This window comes from Hippocampus bargibanti, linkage group LG09 (genome assembly GCF_051943395.1).
Source record: "Hippocampus bargibanti isolate YZ-2025 linkage group LG09, ASM5194339v1, whole genome shotgun sequence".
Lineage (NCBI taxonomy): Eukaryota > Metazoa > Chordata > Actinopteri > Syngnathiformes > Syngnathidae > Hippocampus > Hippocampus bargibanti.
The window spans coordinates 7,739,068-7,756,711 of record NC_142742.1 but is presented as its reverse complement, the minus strand read 5'-3'; the positions used below and the strand labels follow the sequence as shown (position 1 = coordinate 7,756,711).

Sequence of the window (17,644 nt, the reverse complement as noted above, 5' to 3'; positions counted from 1 at the left end):
AACGAGGAGCGCTTTTTGCTAGGCCGAAATTTCATTGGCGGAATCACAAACCGGTCGTGACGTAACGAGACAGCTTCCGTTTATCTTCCTGTTTTGGTTACAAAGCAAAGCTTGACGCCTGATTCCATTGATTTAAACGTTGTACAGTCTTGAATTGTGTCTCGGTGTTTGTTTATCATTTGTCTAACGTGTAGCTTATCTTTGCAGATGTTTCGGAATGGATAACCGTTGTTATTGTTGCACCGCCAAGTTCGGTGTCTTCAAAAAAGAGGTAAGTTGTTTCGGTCTCTCAACATCGTGACACGTTTCTTTCGGGGCTTTTAATGTACGAATGTGCTTGTATTTATTTATTCCTAGTTGGGTTGTAAAAGTTGTGGCCGCTCCTTCTGCGCCAGCTGCTTGATTTATAACGCGGTGGTGCCACGTTATGGTAACACCCAGCAAAAGGTCTGCAAGCAATGCCATGGTAATCTTACAAGGTAGATCTGTTTTGAAAATACATCGCATAATTCAAATTTCACGTGATTAGTGAACGATTCTGGGAGTAAACGCCTATAAGTAAAATGTGTTATTGTGAAACCACTGTTGTATTTCCAGCGGGCATACCTCAAACGATGCTGGAAGATGGTCTCCCCCCGAAAACTACAAAAAGTGAGTTCAGCATCACGATTGTAAACTTAATTGTGTATTGATAAAAGACAACTAAATTGCTTAAAAGGAGAGTTGCTGCGTTTGAGACCAAACAAGGACAGAAGACACAACCACATGGAGGCAGTATACATTCTCTCTCAGGTCTTCCCCCTCCTCAAGGCCTCAGTAAGGAAGATCAGGCAATTGCTGAAAGGCTTCAAAAGCTGAAGGAAGACTCTGCGCCAAGTATTATTGTTTCTTATTTACAAACAAGAAAAGTTTATCTGACACTTGCTGATGCTGGTTTTACCTCCTGCATAGAGTATATTCCATCTGAACAAGAAATCGAGACTCGGCTCGCTGCCCTTAAAGTTCCCAGCAAGCCCGTGCCTTCTTCCCAGGAGATGGAAGACCGATTAGCAGCTTTGAAGGGCCAAACTCCTCCTTCTCAAGCTCCCCCACCTGTGAGCCTGCGTGCCATGTTCTGTGATGCCAGTAAACACCTCAATTACCATTCAATGATGGCTGCCATTTGAGTCACGAGCAGCCTTACAGCTTCATTGTTAAACATACTCTAACTTTAAAAATGCCCATTCAATCTAGAATGTTGAAGTGACTAATCAGTAATTAAGTTACTTTCTCAAGGTAACTGTGGCAACATTAATCTTGTTATCGTCACATACCTGTCCAGCCTGTCTCATTGTGGTCCTCTTTACAGGTCCGACAGCCTCCAGATAACAGGACTCAGACTGAGCAAGCCAATGATCTTCTTACTCAGATGACAGAGGAAGTTACCATTGACCATCAGATAGCAGATCCTGGCTACAGTAAGGAAACCGTCTTTAAAATTACATTTTACACAATTTAAAATTGCTTTCGCAGTTTAGTTTAAGCAGCTCTTTCATTATTTTATTCATGCTTTTATTGTTCTGGTGTTTATTGTTTTTTAATTGTAAAGTGTCCTTGGGTGATTTGAAAGGCGCTTGTAAATTAAATGTATTATTATTATTTATGAAACAGTTTTAACATGGGGTTTTTGGCGCCCCTGCCAGAACCGGTTCTGCCCGTTTATTCATAATATAATACGGTCAATTGCCGTCATTGGATTGGATTGGATTTACCTTTATTCGCCTCGCAGTGGAAAAATTTACATTTCACCGCAGCAAAGTGATGAAAGGAAGAGGAAAGGAAGGAAAGAAAGAAGTAGAAAAACAAAATACAGGCGCTGCAGTAAAGGCAGCCACTCTCGCGGCACCATCGTGAAGTCAAAAGAACAAAAGAAAATGAAGTAACAAATGATATGACAACACAAAGATACAGAGAGTCATTCATTCTTAAGCACTTTCTGTACCCTCTTTGTCGCATGAAACAGTTCTATATGAAAGAGGAGATCATCAAAGCGTCCTTTTCACTAGCGGATCATGGACGTCATGGTGAAATGTGCACGTCTACTACAAGCTAAATGTTGAAAACAAACACAAAGATGGATTACTTCATATTTAATGTCTTTAGATTGTACAGGTAGACACATGAATGATCTGAACAAAAGAGAGTCAAGGACACTACAGGACAATATGGATGACAACCAAGACCCAGGGAGACAGTTTGAAACTGAGGCTTCACGTTTGCTTGAAGAAGCTAATCAGGAACTGAAGAAGGATCATCATTTGTCAGAACAATTCCACAACATGGCCAAGAGGCTCGCACAGCTGAAAGGCCAGGACCCCGACAAAGGTTTGACGCATAATCAGTATTAACTCATTCACTGCCATTCCTGAATGTATTCGAGAATTTAAAAGCATGACGTGAAACGCCATTCCTGAATTTATTCGGATTTTGGTTTTTATTGCGGTTGGGGGGTGCGGATCAAGCTTCGGTCAGACCTCTGGCTATGTTTTTCCCTCCCACTAGGGGGCGGAATTTGATTTTTCTACAGCCGCCTCCACTTCAAACTCAGATAACTCCAGACCCATATAATTTAGGAATTAACTTTTTTTTCTGATGAAACAAGAGAGTCTAAGTTTTCTTACCCTGCATTGAATATTTATTTCGTCCTAAAACTCAATATTCTGTGGGGACTACAATTTGAGTGAAAATGACAAAAACCCTGGCACTGGAATGGACACATTTGGATATCGTCTGGCAGTGAATGAGTTAACCTGTGCAAAAAAGCCACACCAACTGTTATTCTCATCCTAAAGTTAGGAATTAAAAAGCAACGGATTTGTATTTTTTATTTTTAAAAAGTATGTCCTTTCCAGTGAAGATGGAAGATTACAAACATCCCGACAGTGATGAGGAGAACGAGGACGAAGCCATAAAAAGGGTTTTAAAGCAGGTATGGTGGCGTGCGTGTGTGTGTGGATCACAGTTTGCATCTGGGCCCCGTCCTTGCACCATTGACGTATTTTTACAGCCACTGGCGCAGCTTTGTAACTCCACTGCGCCAGCACCAGCGCAAGTCTGTTACGATTAGCGCATATTGCTACATGATCCGCGCCATATGACATACAGTGATACCTCAGCTCACGAACATAATTGGTTCCCAGAAAGTGTGATTGAGCCGAAAAGTTTGTCTTCCAAACATTTATTTCCCATATGAAACCATTAAAATGAGAATAATCTGTTCCCAGGTCCCCATAAAACATAATTTTCTACTAAATAAACCTTAAAACTACACAAAATATACCTTATTGTATGTATAATAAATGTGCTATTGAATTGTAATTAAAGAAATAAACTACAGTATAATAAAGTCGTTTTATTTACCTTTGTGATGGTCGTTGATGGCTTGATGGAATGGAGGAGGAGAGAGGGGTTACTGTTTGGAAGGAGAGTCACCTTTTGAGTGAAGTTGCTGTGCTTTCTCGGCGATCATACCCTCACTCATACTGTCCCCCGCGAGCTGCTTTTCGTTAATCAAAATCAACAGAAGTTTTTCAACTTCTGCTATTGCCTGTGACCGTTGCTTAGACAACACAGAAACACCCTTAATAGCTTCCTTGTTCGTAAGGATGGTAGCAATGGTAGACTTGGCGTACTGGTACTGGTACTGGGACGCTAAGTTACGCTGCTCACAGCAGAAAACATATCCCGTGACTGTAAACTGTCCGTGAAAGTTTTGAAAGGTGCTATTTTGCCTTCTATCTGGCTATTAGCTATCTATTAGCTAGCTTTCTATCTATTTCAGTTACTTACGGGTTGTGTGGCTGCCGCTGCTCACCGACAGAAAAACAAATATCCTGTGACTGTAAAGTGACCTTCAGAGTTTTGAAAGCCACTTATAAATGAAATGTATTATTATTATTATAAATGAAATGTATTCTTATTATTAAATGTGCATGTCATTTGTGTTTTTCAATGATCTTCTTCTACTCTATTGTAATTTTCTTTAATGTCTTCTTGGACTTAACACTATCCTGTGGTGGGTTCTTTTTCGGTCCCATAATAGCAAAAGTACACTCGATATGGTCCAAAATGTTGATTAAACACAAACCACGTCCACACTCAAAGAGGGGGTGATGAACTGGGACGGCATGGTTTGGTTTCGTCATTTTTTCCTTAATCGTTAATTTGTTAAAGTAGACACTAGTATGACATATTGTGCAGAGTCTGTTCTCTGTCTTTTCTGTAATACCGCAGAATATCAAAATAGCACAGGATTGATTGCGTCGAAACTAAAGATAATTGAAAATGCCTCTTTGTTATATGTATTAATAAAATATTTGACTTGAATTAAAATTGTTTGTTAATATACTAGAAAAATAGATTTTACTCAAATATTTTTTTTTCTTTTGCAATTTATAAACATCATGCTCCAGTGAACGTAATTTGGTTTATTTCAAACAGTTTTGGATACACTGATACCTCAGTTTGCGAACCCCTTGGCTTACAAACTTGTCGGTTTACAAATGTTAAAATGATGAAAATTTTACCTTGGCATACAAACTCTTTTTCGGGATACACACAGAGCTGCCACAGTGAGTGATGTGTCGTTCGCGAACGAGCCCGTTCTCCTAATAAGAAAATGGCAACCGACTGTTTTTGTCCTCTACTCCCTGCCCCCAGTCTTCGGTTAAAGCGTGGCGTTTACAGACAGCGAGAGAATTAATCCGTTCTCCAAAAAGAAAATGGCTGCCGACTTTTTTTTTCCCTCTTCCCCGCCCCCAGTCTTTGGTTAAAGCCACGCGATTGGTCAAGAATGCAGCAGTGAAGGGAGGTGGTTTAAACATTAAAGAGACAGGCAGACGACAGTGAGAGAGTTTCAACTTTGATAGTTCAAAGGCAAAGTGTAGACTGCAAGGTTAAAATATCCCATTAATTAGGCTCCACAAACAACCCGAACAAGCCATCTGTACACTTGATGCAAAAAGCTATCAACCCAGCTAAACAGAACACAATTGATGAGGAACTAGATAAAATTATCGCAGAGAAAGCACCTACAAGGGATAATTCCTCAAGATGGTAAAAGAAGAAGGTTACGTTCCTCATCAAGTGTTCAATGCTGAGGAAACCGGCCACTCCATTCCATCAAGCCATCGAGCATCAAGGTAAAAAAAACAACTTTATTATACAGTACAGTTTATTTCTTTAATTATAATACCATACGACATTTATTATACATAAAATATTGTATATTTTGTGTCGTTTTAAGGCTTAGAAAATAAGAAAGTAGAAAAGTATGTTTTATGGGGACCTGGGAACGGATTATTCTCATTTTAATGGTTTCCTATGGGAAATTAATTTTTGGGATACACACTTTTCACCTTACACACTCTGTCTGGGAACCAATTAAGTTCGTAAGCCAAGGTATCACTGTACTTCGGCAGTCAACTTAAATCGGGCCCATCCATTTTAGAATTTGGCCCCCTTTTCAGACATTGGGGGGCCAACTGGCCCCTTTTTTAAAATTTCTCAGATACTTACATACTGCACGTGTGTGTCCGTTGTCGCAGCTCTCAGAAGAAGCTGTGCTCGATGAGGCCAGCGGCTACAACATACCTCAAAAACAAAATGGACCCCAAAACTCTAAGAAGGAAAAGTCTACCAAGAAGCCCGTATTAAACAATCAATACTTTTCGACTATTTCTGAGCTGATAATCACCATCACATATAAACGATGATTTCTTTTGATCCATTTGACAGACTGAAGCCCCGACGACCAAAAGCAGGACTCCACCAGTTTCTGTAAGACCAGTTGATCCGCCATCAGACAGTGATGATGACGAACTTCCATGGTGTTGCATTTGTAACCGTGACGCCATCTTACGCTGCCACTCCTGTGATGGAGACCTGTACTGCAATCGTTGCTTCAGGTACTGTAACGTGTATTTGGATTTCACTTTGAACGGTACTTCCAAATGATCCAAGTGTAGTGGGAATACAGTCGATGACCCAGATAAAGCCGAGGCAAGCTGCCGCCATATTGCAAGTTGTGTCCATAATTTGTAAAATCACTTCAAATGACTTCTACTGAGTGTATTTTACAAAGATTCCACCGCATATAGCTATAGTTTACATTTTAAGACTCACAGTGAATATTCAGGAAGTCTTGTTTTCGAGTTGATGACGATGCCTGTCGAGACGTCACGTCTGGAACGCCCCTGATCGAGAAAGCGACACACAATGCATTTTGGGTACTTTGTTTGGTATGAAAACTTCGTGTTGATAGAAAAATTAGAAGGAAAACACATAAATAACGTGATGGTGAATTGTTGTGTGTTGCACCAAGACTACTATTTGATACTAGTTGACCCAAATTCCCAGCAGACAAATCAGCCCATTTCCAACGGAGCTTGAGCGCCATCTTGTGCATTTTCTGGGACGCTACATTGGAGTCCAGACGCCTTAAAATGAGACGGAAGGACTTCTTTAATCGATTGCAAACATTTATGCTTTCCTCTTCAGAACTATTTGAATCATATTCATAACTGAATGAGTTATAAGAAAGCATCTTCTCCGAATCTGAAGCCATTGTTTTGATTCTCGAGCAAGGCAAGACGTCTTGGCGTGACGTCACGAACAAGGAGGCGGGACCTTCTGAAACTCGCCATCCCGAGGTCATATTGAAATAGTTTTGGGACACTTTAACTCATTTTTATTGGTGTTTTGTATTTGACTAAAAATATCAGCCTGCGTGTTTTGGGTATTTTAGATGCTGTAAAACGTTTTTCTGATGTCAGTTAGGAAACAAAAAAATGGTGCCGGTTGTCCTTCAAGTGTTATTTATGAATTATCCATCCATGCTGTTTTTTTTGGGGGGGGGCATTTGCAGGGAAGGACACGATAAATATGACAGGAAGGAACATCGCACCACCAATTACACTGCACCAAAACAGAAAAGGAAGTCCTGATGGCGAAACTGCGACAATGATGGCAGCCTTGTCAACAACCGCAAAACCGGATTGAAACACGAACTACATGTCGAATAATATGTGATGTATGAATTAATAACACGCTGCTATTCATAATTTGTCAAAAGGGGAAATATGTCTTGAGTTACGGGCTATTTTAACTAATTTACTGCCAGACGTGCAAAAATGTGTCCACTCCAGTGCCAGGGTTTCTGTCATTGTCACTCAAATTCCAGGACCCACAGAATATTTAGTTTTAGGACTACATAAACATTCAATGCAACATAAGAAACCTTAGACTCTCTTCTTTCATCAGAAAAAAAGAGTTAATTCCTAAATTACCGTAATTTCCCGAATTTAGAGCGCACCTGATTATAAACCTCACCCAGTACATTTTTAAAGGAAAAACCATTTTGTGCATACATATACCGCACCTGTCTATAAGCATCCTGTGCCCAAATTGAAACGGATCACAGAAATAGTTTTCAAAGTTTTAATAATATACCTTAACTTTTCTTTCAAAACAGTGCCTGTAACGCGGGGCAGTAACACAGCAAGCATTACGGTAGTAACACAGCCCTAACAGGGTTGGTTAATAAAACAAGCCCGTAAAAGTCACTGAGACACGGCAGCAACACGTTAGCAGTCGCTAACAGGTCTTGGTACAAAAACATAGCAAGTCACGTCCTCATCTTCCTACTGAATGACTTAATTCCAGACATGTGCAAAAATTTGTCCACTACAGTGCCAGGGCTTTTGTCATTGTCACTTGAATTCCATGACCCACAGAATATTGAGTTGTAGGACTACTTAGACATTCAATGCAACGTAACAAACCTTAGCTCTCTTCTTTCATCAGAAAAAGAGTTAATTCCCAAGTTATATGGGTCTGGAGTTATCTGAGCTTAAAATGGGGCAGCTGTGGAAAAGGGAAATACTGCCCCTTGTGGAAAAGAAAAAAACATTGCCAGAGGCCATGGCCAGCGCTTTATTGGCACCACAGCCGGAAGTAAAACAAAAACCTGAAAAAATTCGGGAATGGCAGTGATTGAGTTAAATTACATCAATCGTCTTAGAGAGTTAATTATTAAATTATATGAGTCTGGAGTTATATGAGCTTGAAATGAGGACGGCTGTCAGCTAAAGCTGAAACAAAGCGCCAACATGAAAAAAGGGAAAGCTTCCCTCTTTTGGAAAAGTATAAACATTGCCAGAGGCCACGGCCAGCGCTTTATCGGCACCCAGGTATGAAAAAAAACAACCCAAACAAATTCGGAAAATCATATTTTCAATTCCCGAATACATTCGTGAATGGCAGCGAATGAGTTAAGCAGCCTGCAGATTAAAAAAAATAATAATTTTGTGCCGCTCTACTTTGGGGATTCTTAAATGTTGACAGTGTTAACAAAAAAAAAATCATGAGCTCGTTTGGGATGATTAAAAATCCCAGACTGTCAACACTCGACTGACAAAAATCCAACAAAGTCTGTATAAAAGGATTAGGGCGGGCTTTGTTTTCATTTGGCAGGCATCTTATCCACTCTTGTAATTAGGTTTACATGTGTGTCGAACAATCACACCACACCCCCTTTCTCCTTGCGCTGTAATTCCACTACAGTAGCTGCTGCAGGGCGTCTTCGAGAGACGCTGAGATGTATTTTTGTCTTACTTTTGCAGTCGGTATAAGCACTTAGGAGAAATATGTCAGAGAGGTCACAAGTGAATGGCCTCAATAGTGGAAATGGCGGGCGATCCAAGCAAATTAAAGTAATGGAACCTGATGGAGCCAAAAGACCCTCATGTGTGACAGAATAGCAAAGTGTAGTCTCATCAGGACACATCAATGTCTAGCAGACTGAAGAGGCGCCATCATCACGCTCCTCCGGGGGCTCCATTAAGCTTTGTGTGGAGGTTGTTAATGTGTTTGCCTTTTCTGGTTATGTCGTACACAAGACAGGAAATGGGAGATGATAATGGATGCATACCTAATGGACCTTCCTGCTGATGATTTTTTTTTTTTTTGCTGTGTTTACTCCTAAACTTCACATGTCAACATCCCTTTTGGCCGCGTTGAAAGATGAATGTCAGAAAATTGCTTTCTGGAAATTATATTTTGAGTCGTTTTTATGAGAGGGAATATATTGAAAGTGTGTGCGCATGAAATAAACATTATTTTGCTCAATGAAGTGTGACTATTAGTATTGAAAAATGTCTCATTTTATTGTCATACAGCACACTTATTTCAAGGAATATGTACATGAACAAGCAAAGAAAAAATGACAGGCTTACATATGCTTTTAAATATCTTGAGTAATATCACAGCTATTAATACATGGGCATTTTGTTCGTGGAAGATGTTGTTACGACAGTCCACTAAGGAAATCAATGGACTTGAAGACTGATGTGATGTCCAACTGAGGCTGACCTGGGATGAAGGTGAGAAACCCCCCACCTCCCACACCCTGAGGGTGTGAACTACAGTCATTCAAATGATAATCCATTGTCTCAATTCTTCATTTTTCATTTCTTCAGGGGACCAGACATTTTACGTAGTCCTTTTATCCTGTAGAGCAGCGCGTTTACAAAGTCCTAAGAAAGATGCACAAGGAAGATCGTAATTCCAGTGAGTCAGTATATTTTCCTTGTATCATGCAACATGCAAGCAGTGTATCAAATACACATTTGTTCTGCCCCTATAATAATAATAATACATTTAATTTCAAATTTATTTTATCCCGTGACTGTAAAGTGTCCTTGAGAGTTTTGAAAGTCGCTTAGAAATTAAATGTATTATTATTATTGTTATTATTATTGTTATTTCATGTGACATTAAGTTCTCTTATGTTGAAGGCCACTTTAGACAGAATAATTTGACAGGAAGTTAGCATATAGCCATTTTCGTTCGGATCTTTGTAAGCATGTCACCATTTTCATCTAAAGCCATCGGCTCTTTTTTTTGTCACGCCTTCGACATCACTGTCCGTAAGTATGTATATATATAAAAGAATATTAATATTTGTTATGTATTTCATGAAAATTATTCTGCTCGATGAGGAATTTGATGCTATAGACGTGTTGCTAGCTAGTTGAGTGCAGATCGGCTCTTTATCTTGTCATGCTTTTCAATACAGTACTGTTAATGGACAACCGACGTCTCCGGACAAGTTGTGTCCATAATTTGTAAAATGGCTTCAAATGACTTCTACTGAGTGTATTTTACAAAGAGTCTTGTTTTCGAGTTGATGACAATGCCTGACGTGACGTCACGTCTGCAACGCCCCTGATCGAGAAAGCGACACAGTCCTTCCATCACGTCAATGCATTTTGCTGGACTTTGGTCTGAAAACGTCATTTAGGACCAAAAAGAGGCAGAAGAGGGCGACAAAGCTCCATGTTAGGAATTAATCAGCCCGTTTCCACAGCCCGTTTCCTTTGTCGCCATTTTCTTCTGTTGGTTTTCCTTTAAGTTAATGTTAACTTCGGTTTGCATGTGCTAATCTAGTCCTTTTCTTTCCGTGTTTTGTCGTTTTACTCCGTTCATATTAGAAATTTGCTGAATAAATAGGAGCTTTGGAAGCTATATCCTGACCCATCTTGTTTTTTTTTCATGTTCATGATTTAGAATGACTGCTAAATTGAAGTTTTTATACACTCAAGGAGAGCTGTACATTCATATTCTTAGCTGTTTAGGGTAAAGAGTGTATGAGCTCTATCATATCTAAACTGAGTTAAGGCGAGAAGTGAAATCTACCCTGATTGGTTGCCAGTCAATTACAGCATTTACACCAAACACCACTACTTACTGATACTGGCCCGTGGGTCATTTGGTCCTAACTCGACAATGGAAAAGAAAATACACAACTTCCGTTTTATTAATTTTGGGATCTGAAAGTTGTTTTACTTGGAAAAATTACTGGATTATCTGTTAAATCCATCTACAGTATGTCACTCTTGACACGGGTCATGGAGTGTTTTGCTGGATTGATAGGTTCATCTAAAAAATGAAACCCAGGAGCTAGCAAAATGAGTAAAAAAAATGTCTTTGGAGAGGTTCTTTGGGAAGAGGAAAAAGGCCCAGCCGGGAGACAGACGTGACATTCCCATTTTTTTCATGCACTTTGTATTTCCAGTGTATCGTCCTTTGAAGGTACGTTTAAACATGACGACAGCGACCAGATTGTTTGGGCGTCCCTGGTGTCATGATCCTTGTTTCTATGTTTTGAAAATCCCCCCGTTTTTATGTGGGTCATGCCAAATTATTTTGTTGTATTTATCCGCCATACTATTAAGGCAAGTGCCTGAAAATATTACCTGAAATTAAAATGTGTTGAGGACCACTGATTTACATGTCACAAACATTGATTCACATTTCTGTGGATATCGAGTATTCAGTGAACCTCACTGATGATCAACCGCATGCAATGTCAAGGACGTTGAAGAACGATGACAATTTCTCACCTCTTTTGGCTTCCTGCATTCCTGCAACAGCTCCTGTAAGCATCAAAAGAAGTACAGAGAACTTGTTTCTCAACGATGCAGTAAAATGTGATGGGAAACTTGTTTTATCAATCAATCATTGGTGGGCCAGCTGGCGTTTGCGTCAGAGAAACTTGAGAAGCATCCCAATGACGTACTGTATGCCAATAGTTCCACGAGAATGATTTTCATATGTTGAACCAAAGTTAGATAGGTTCACTGTAAAATACAAAGTGGACATTTTTTTATTTTATGACGACATAGCGGTGCCGGGCCGTGCCATGCATGTCACTTAGACCTCTTCAAAATTGACCTTCTTCTTCTTCAAACAAATGGAAACTGATATTATTCCCATTCTCCAAGGTCTAAATTAGCTAAATATACCAGTTATTGTGATCTTGGACCTTGGCTATGCCTGCCTCAAGAGCCATGTAATTTTATTGTTGACGTTTTTCAAGAACGCTGCAAAATTTGGGATATTATGTCCTTATTTTCATTGTAGCTTTCCAGAGATTGATGCTATAGTATTGAAAGTGGTACCAAATGAAATCTAATAAAATTTTCTTGCATGTGGTAGTAAACACATGAACACCTGTTAATTTTAATGCACAAACATATTTTTTATGCTTGGAAAGGATGCCATATTATAATGCATAACTTTACGGAGGAACGGGAGGAATGTCGGTGCCATTCAACTGTCATCGCTGGACACCACAGGGGCTTTTTTGCGCCTGTAATGGGCAGCATCTTCACAGCCCCGCTTTGTTCAGCGGAAAGGTCGGTGCTGTTGGACAGTCTGCGGTTGGATGGATGCATGGCTTGAGGAGCCCGCGATAAGAAGAAAGCAGCGTCAGCGCAAAGCGCCGATGCGGAAATGTGTGGAACTGTCGCGGCTTGGAATTGAAGCCGATTTGTGTGGGACAGGAGATGTGAGACAATGTCTTTTCGTCAATGGATGCTACAGCTTCGTGTTTGCGTTCAACATTTAGCTTGTCGTAAACGTACAAATTCCACGATGACGTCCCTGATCCACTGCTGACATGGATGCTTTGATCCTCTCCTCTTTCATTTAGAACTGCTTCATGTTATAACAAAGAGGGTACAGCAAGTCCTGAAGAATGAATGATTCTGTGTCTTTGTGATGTCATTTTTGTTATTTTTTTATTTTTTGTTTTTCCCAAGATGGCGGCGCGTGAACACGCAGCGGCTCCCCTCTCCCGGCAAATTGCAGTTTTCATGTTTATTATGTTTGTTAAAGTCATTATAAGTGCCTTGCATGCTGGGCCCGAGAAGACAGTAATTTCATCTGTGCTGTATGTCATGCATATTAGCATATTTGACAATAAAGCTGACTTTGACTTATCTCAAAAATGTTACTCTTAATGCATGTATATAATTTATTATCAGTAATTATGTTTTATCGCTTCATTTCATATTGTAAGTGAAAGCTGATTTGTTAAGATTTGTGAACTGCTGACAACATGTCACCTGGAAGACAACTATGCTGTGGGAAAATGGTCAGCGATACAAGTGAACGGGATGAACCAACTGAAAAGAGAAGAAAGGTGGCAACTCCTGCCACAAGGTCATTCAGTGATGTGTATCTCATTGGGCAACCCATCTCCACCATGAGAGGCTCTCAACTTCCTACTAATCGGCAGGTGTTCCAGTATTTCCTGCATTTGAGCAATGATAATCCCAACAGTGACAATCGGTCTTTAGCCCATGATATAGTGGATGTCGTTTTGCCATTCTGGAATATGGCAAGGATTAAAACACTAACTCGACCAAATGCAGTCAACCGTTTCATGATCCTCCATGAAAAGTACAGGAAAATTGTTAAAAACAAGGGAAGAAATAACAAACCAGAGGAAGAGAAATGAGCTAACTTTCTGAAAGACTTAGAAAAGTTATTTGATATTGGAACAAAGGATGTTGTGGAGGAGAAAAAGCAACAGGCTGCTCACAAAAGAGACCAAGGAAGAGGACATCAATTTCTACTTGGACCAACAGACCACTCGCCTGGCACACATGATAAGGTGTTTGAGAAGAAGTCTAGAGAGAAAAGCTTCAGAGAAGAAAGAGAAAGGAGAATGTTATCATCAGTGACTGCTGCAGCAGCAGAAGTTGGGGAAATGTCAACTGATGAAGACCCAAAGAACAGTCAAGGCTCTGGTACTAGTGAGGCTTCAGAATACACTGAGACAACACCAAGCTGTTCATCAAAACCAAGTAACTTTGAAACAAACGGAGGAGAAATTGTTAATGTGAACCAATGTCCCTAAACATCGGACACTATGTGTTCAAGCCATTTTGCTTGTAATGGTATTCCAAAACATAAAAAATAACAATCGTGTACCTGTACTCGCATTCTTTGACCATCATCTGACAGCTCCAGAAGCTCATCGATGTCAATCTCCAACTCTGGGATATCTTCTTCCTGCAAGAGCCAAAAATAAAACTATAAATCAACTAAAAGTTATTTCTGGATTCCTCTTCCTTATCCCTCCCTCCCCCAATTACCCACATAAAAGAAGAGCTCACAGGGTACATCCCATCCTAAATCTCAGTCAAATAACTCTCCACACCACTGAGCAGTTCAGTGGGATGGAAAATATTGTAAAATAGACCGTCAGTGTTTCCGCTGTGCCTGTTCACCCAAGTCATGAATAACTATTAAAGATATATCACAAATGTTCAGAAATGTCTTACTTTGTAGCACTTTAGAGCGTCCTAGGAAGAAAGTCAAGCGGCAGAATTTTCAGACTCAGCAGATATGCACTCATATTTTGACAGGGTAGTTTTACTTTTGCTGGCGAATACTTTTTGGTTCATTGCCGGAGAAGATTGGTCTTGGACAGTTCTCCGGATGAATTGAGAGCTAATCAATGTGAAGTGCTGAGTGGTGGAGTGGATGGACCCTCTTGCCAGGTCCCCCGTGTGCCATCTAATTGATGCATGTTGCCAGTACCCCGTTGTTCTTCTGCATAGCTCTGCAGGACGTTTTTTCTTAATTTGTTTGTTTTTGTTACTTATCTTTTATATTACTGATCATAGTCCGTAGCGGATAATCCTGAAATGACTCGGTCTAAAGGAACAAAACACCACCGATACACGCTATGTTTTTACTGCCTTGACAATAAGGAAACCATACCCAGGAAATAAAAATGTCAATAAAAATGCCAACTATCAGACTTTTTCTTTTCCTGTTAGATATTCTTGATGAATATGAGGGTTTTCAAATGCCGCTGGGCATTTCCATTTTTACTGCTCACACCTTGTAGGAGGTTTACTATTTCTCTTAAGGTGTGAATTTTGCAAAGAAGCTGACCAAGGTAGCACGACCATAAATTCGAGATGTGGTTAAATAATTTAAACAGCGATGCAAAGGACAGTTGGCAGCTGGTAAAAGCATCCAAGCGGGAGACTCCAACCAACAGCGAACACCTGCCTTTGGGCAATGCAATGCCACGATCCCTTGCACAAAGACGGACTGTCCCAAATTTTAGATGATGTAAACACCCTAACATGAAGATGATTCACTGGAATAAATACTCTGTTCCATTAACCTGCCATGCCTAAATTTGGAATGTGGGAAGAAACTGGAGTACCTGGAGAAAAAGCACACAGGCCTGGAGAGAACATGTAAACTCTACACAGGAAAGATGGAAGCAGAATTGAACCCTGGACCTCTGCACTGTGAGGCCAACATGCTGACCGGTTGACCACCCGTGTCACCCGAAATCAAATTCCAGACATAAATGTGAACATACAGGACAACCGACACCATTGTTTTGTTTCCTTACTGACATCAGAAAAACGTTTTACAGCATCTAAAATATCCAAAACACACATGCTGATATTTTTAGTAAAATGCAAAACAAATAAAAATCACTTAAAGTGTCCCAAAACTTCAAAATGACCTAGGGATGGTGAGTTTCAGAAGGTCCCGCCCCCTCGTTCGTGACGTCACACCAAGACGTCTTGCCTTGCTCGGGAATCAAAACAAGGGCTTCAGATTCGGAGAAGATGCTTTCTTGTTACTCATCCAGTTATGAATATGATTCAAATAGTTCTGAAGAGGAAAGCATAAATGTTTGCAATCGATTAAAGAAGTCCTTCCGTCTCATTTTGAGGCGTCTGGACTGCAATGTAGTGAAAATGCACAATATGGCACCCAAGCTCCGTTGGAAATGGGCTGATTTGTCTGCTAGGAATTTGTATAGGCTCGTATCAAATAGTAGTCTTGGTGCAACACACAATGATTCACCATCGCGTTATTTATGTGTATTCCTTCTAATTGCGCTTTCTGTACCCTCTTTGGGACATGAAGCAGTTCTAGATGAAAGAGGAGAGCTTCAAAGCATCCTTTTCAGCAGTGGATCAGGGACGTCATGGTGGAATGTGCACGTCTACTACAAGCTAAATGTTGAAAGCAAACTCTTCTTTTCCTTTCGGCTTTATATAGGGCCAGAGTTACCAACATAAGTTTAGATCGCTTACAAAGCTTTTCGGATGAGGAGCGAAACATCCACACCTTCAAAGAAGGCTGAAGAAACCTTTTCATCAATGTTTTTTGTTTGTTTTAGTATGGTTTCTATGGGAGGACAAACATGACAATAACTTGTAAAAAAAATATTTGCAGAGGGTACTGGCAAAGAACAGCATTTTTAAACAGTACACATCTGCGCTAGTCGAAGCAAACGGTCGGCTGTCATGAAAACTTGCTACTGAGCAATGCAAAAAAATAAAATATGGACAAAGGCCAGCAAGAGAAATCCAGCCTAATGGTTGTCTTTGACCCAGTAGGACGTGGAATGGGATAAAGGCTGAGCCTGCCAGAAACCGATCCAAACCAAAAATGAGCCAATTTCACAAGGTCAATAAACAAGTATAAAAAAATAATAATACATGTGTACAATTTGTGGACTACGTGATTCTGACGACCAAAGACCCTCTAGAACGATATGAATGCAAAGCGTATGCATGGTCTCATAGCAGCACATCATGTGCTCGTGCAAATTTCCCCATTGTGGGACGATTAAATGTTTTCTGATTCTGTGTCTGCCTTGGTGTTGTCGTCATTAATCTGCACCGTCATCCCCACGTTAGCCATTGGACATTTCTCTTCCCTCCGTGCTGAGCTGCCTCACGTGGGCGATGAGACATCTGTTGCCATGGTTTTCCCCTTGATAGAATCTCATGCAAATCTGTGCAACCAGTAACACATTTGGATTGTGTTGTTTATTGCACACAACCGTACTGTGAATGCGCAGGGAAGCTTTGGATTTTTGTCTGACCGTTCCGGTTAGAACTGACATTCTGTCACTTTACTCTTGCTGCAATATTGACCCAGAGCTAAGAATGGAGTTAGCTCAGTGAATGGCATTTCTCCTTATCTGTAAATAATGACGGATGTCAAGTCCTTGCCTACACCGCTTACGAATGTGTATGCACTTGTGTATCCCTTACCTCACAGTCAAAGAGAAGGTGCAGTTGTTCGTCTATCCACTCCTCAATGTCCAATCTCCTCTGCAGGTCCTTGCGGTTGTACTTGACGGTCAGTTTGCTAAGCTTGCGGTGCGCTGGATCGTTGATTTTGCCTGTCGACTCAAACATCACTCTGGACTGGGTGTTTGCCTCTGACGCCATGGTTGCCACGGCCTCAGGAGACCCGTGGAAACACACCAAGCCCTCTCTGTCAAGTGCACGCACACACGCCAGCCGGCAGGTGGAGAAAGCTTTGGCCCAGCCGGTCTATATGCAATGGTTCAGTATTCAATGTCTGCCTTTTCTGTAAAACTGACTGACTCACAGTATTTGTCCCTCTCTCTCCCTCTCTTTCTCTATGAAACTCTCCTAGTCACCTCCTCTCGCAACACCCACTGCCTACACGAAGAGGCCGATGTAATGAGATACGCCTGTGTGCGTGCGTGTGTGTGTGAGAGACTTGTCGTGGAAGAACATAGGTCAGTCACAGCCATTAAAAAAAAAGTACAAAGACTAACCCGGAAAGGAGATGCCTGTAAGGGCAACAAACTGTCTGAAATTATGTCAGCATATATATCTATATCTATATATATATATATATATATATATATATATATATATATATATATATATATATATATATATATATATATATATACAGTGAGACCTCAACTTACGAACTTAATTGGTTCCCA

The 17,644-nt window shown here is 40.4% G+C and overlaps 2 protein-coding genes across 4 annotated transcripts in view; one reads left to right on the top strand and one right to left on the bottom strand.

Moving 5' to 3' along the window:
- The first annotated feature begins 84 nt into the window (after positions 1 to 84).
- zfyve19 (zinc finger, FYVE domain containing 19) lies at positions 85 to 9,169 on the top strand. Of its 2 annotated transcripts, XM_089003823.1 has the most exons (11): positions 85 to 271; positions 358 to 479; positions 598 to 651; positions 719 to 876; positions 952 to 1,094; positions 1,349 to 1,457; positions 2,143 to 2,364; positions 2,892 to 2,968; positions 5,586 to 5,687; positions 5,776 to 5,945; positions 6,905 to 9,169. In XM_089003823.1, exons 1-11 carry the CDS (start codon positions 218 to 220, stop codon positions 6,981 to 6,983), a joined length of 1,290 nt encoding a protein of 429 aa, XP_088859949.1. In that variant the 5' UTR covers positions 85 to 217; the 3' UTR covers positions 6,984 to 9,169. The 2 variants fall into 2 exon arrangements, with proteins under 2 accessions (XP_088859949.1, XP_088859950.1); XM_089003824.1 differs by lacking the exon at positions 5,586 to 5,687.
- Positions 9,170 to 9,204: 35 nt separating this feature from the next.
- Positions 9,205 to 17,644, bottom strand: part of ppp1r14d (protein phosphatase 1 regulatory inhibitor subunit 14D) — a 15,780-nt gene continuing 7,340 nt past the window's right edge. Inside the window, exons 3-6 of one of the 2 annotated variants that reach the window (XM_089003826.1) lie at positions 16,932 to 17,157; positions 13,819 to 13,899; positions 11,442 to 11,474; positions 9,205 to 9,572 (exon numbers count right to left, since the gene is read on the bottom strand). In XM_089003826.1, the coding sequence (XP_088859952.1) occupies positions 9,504 to 9,572; positions 11,442 to 11,474; positions 13,819 to 13,899; positions 16,932 to 17,111 (363 nt within the window). In that variant the 5' untranslated portion in view covers positions 17,112 to 17,157 and the 3' untranslated portion in view covers positions 9,205 to 9,503. Of the gene's footprint in view, positions 9,573 to 11,441; positions 11,475 to 13,818; positions 13,900 to 16,931; positions 17,426 to 17,644 lie in introns of those variants that run through there. The other variant, XM_089003825.1, reaches the window with a different exon arrangement.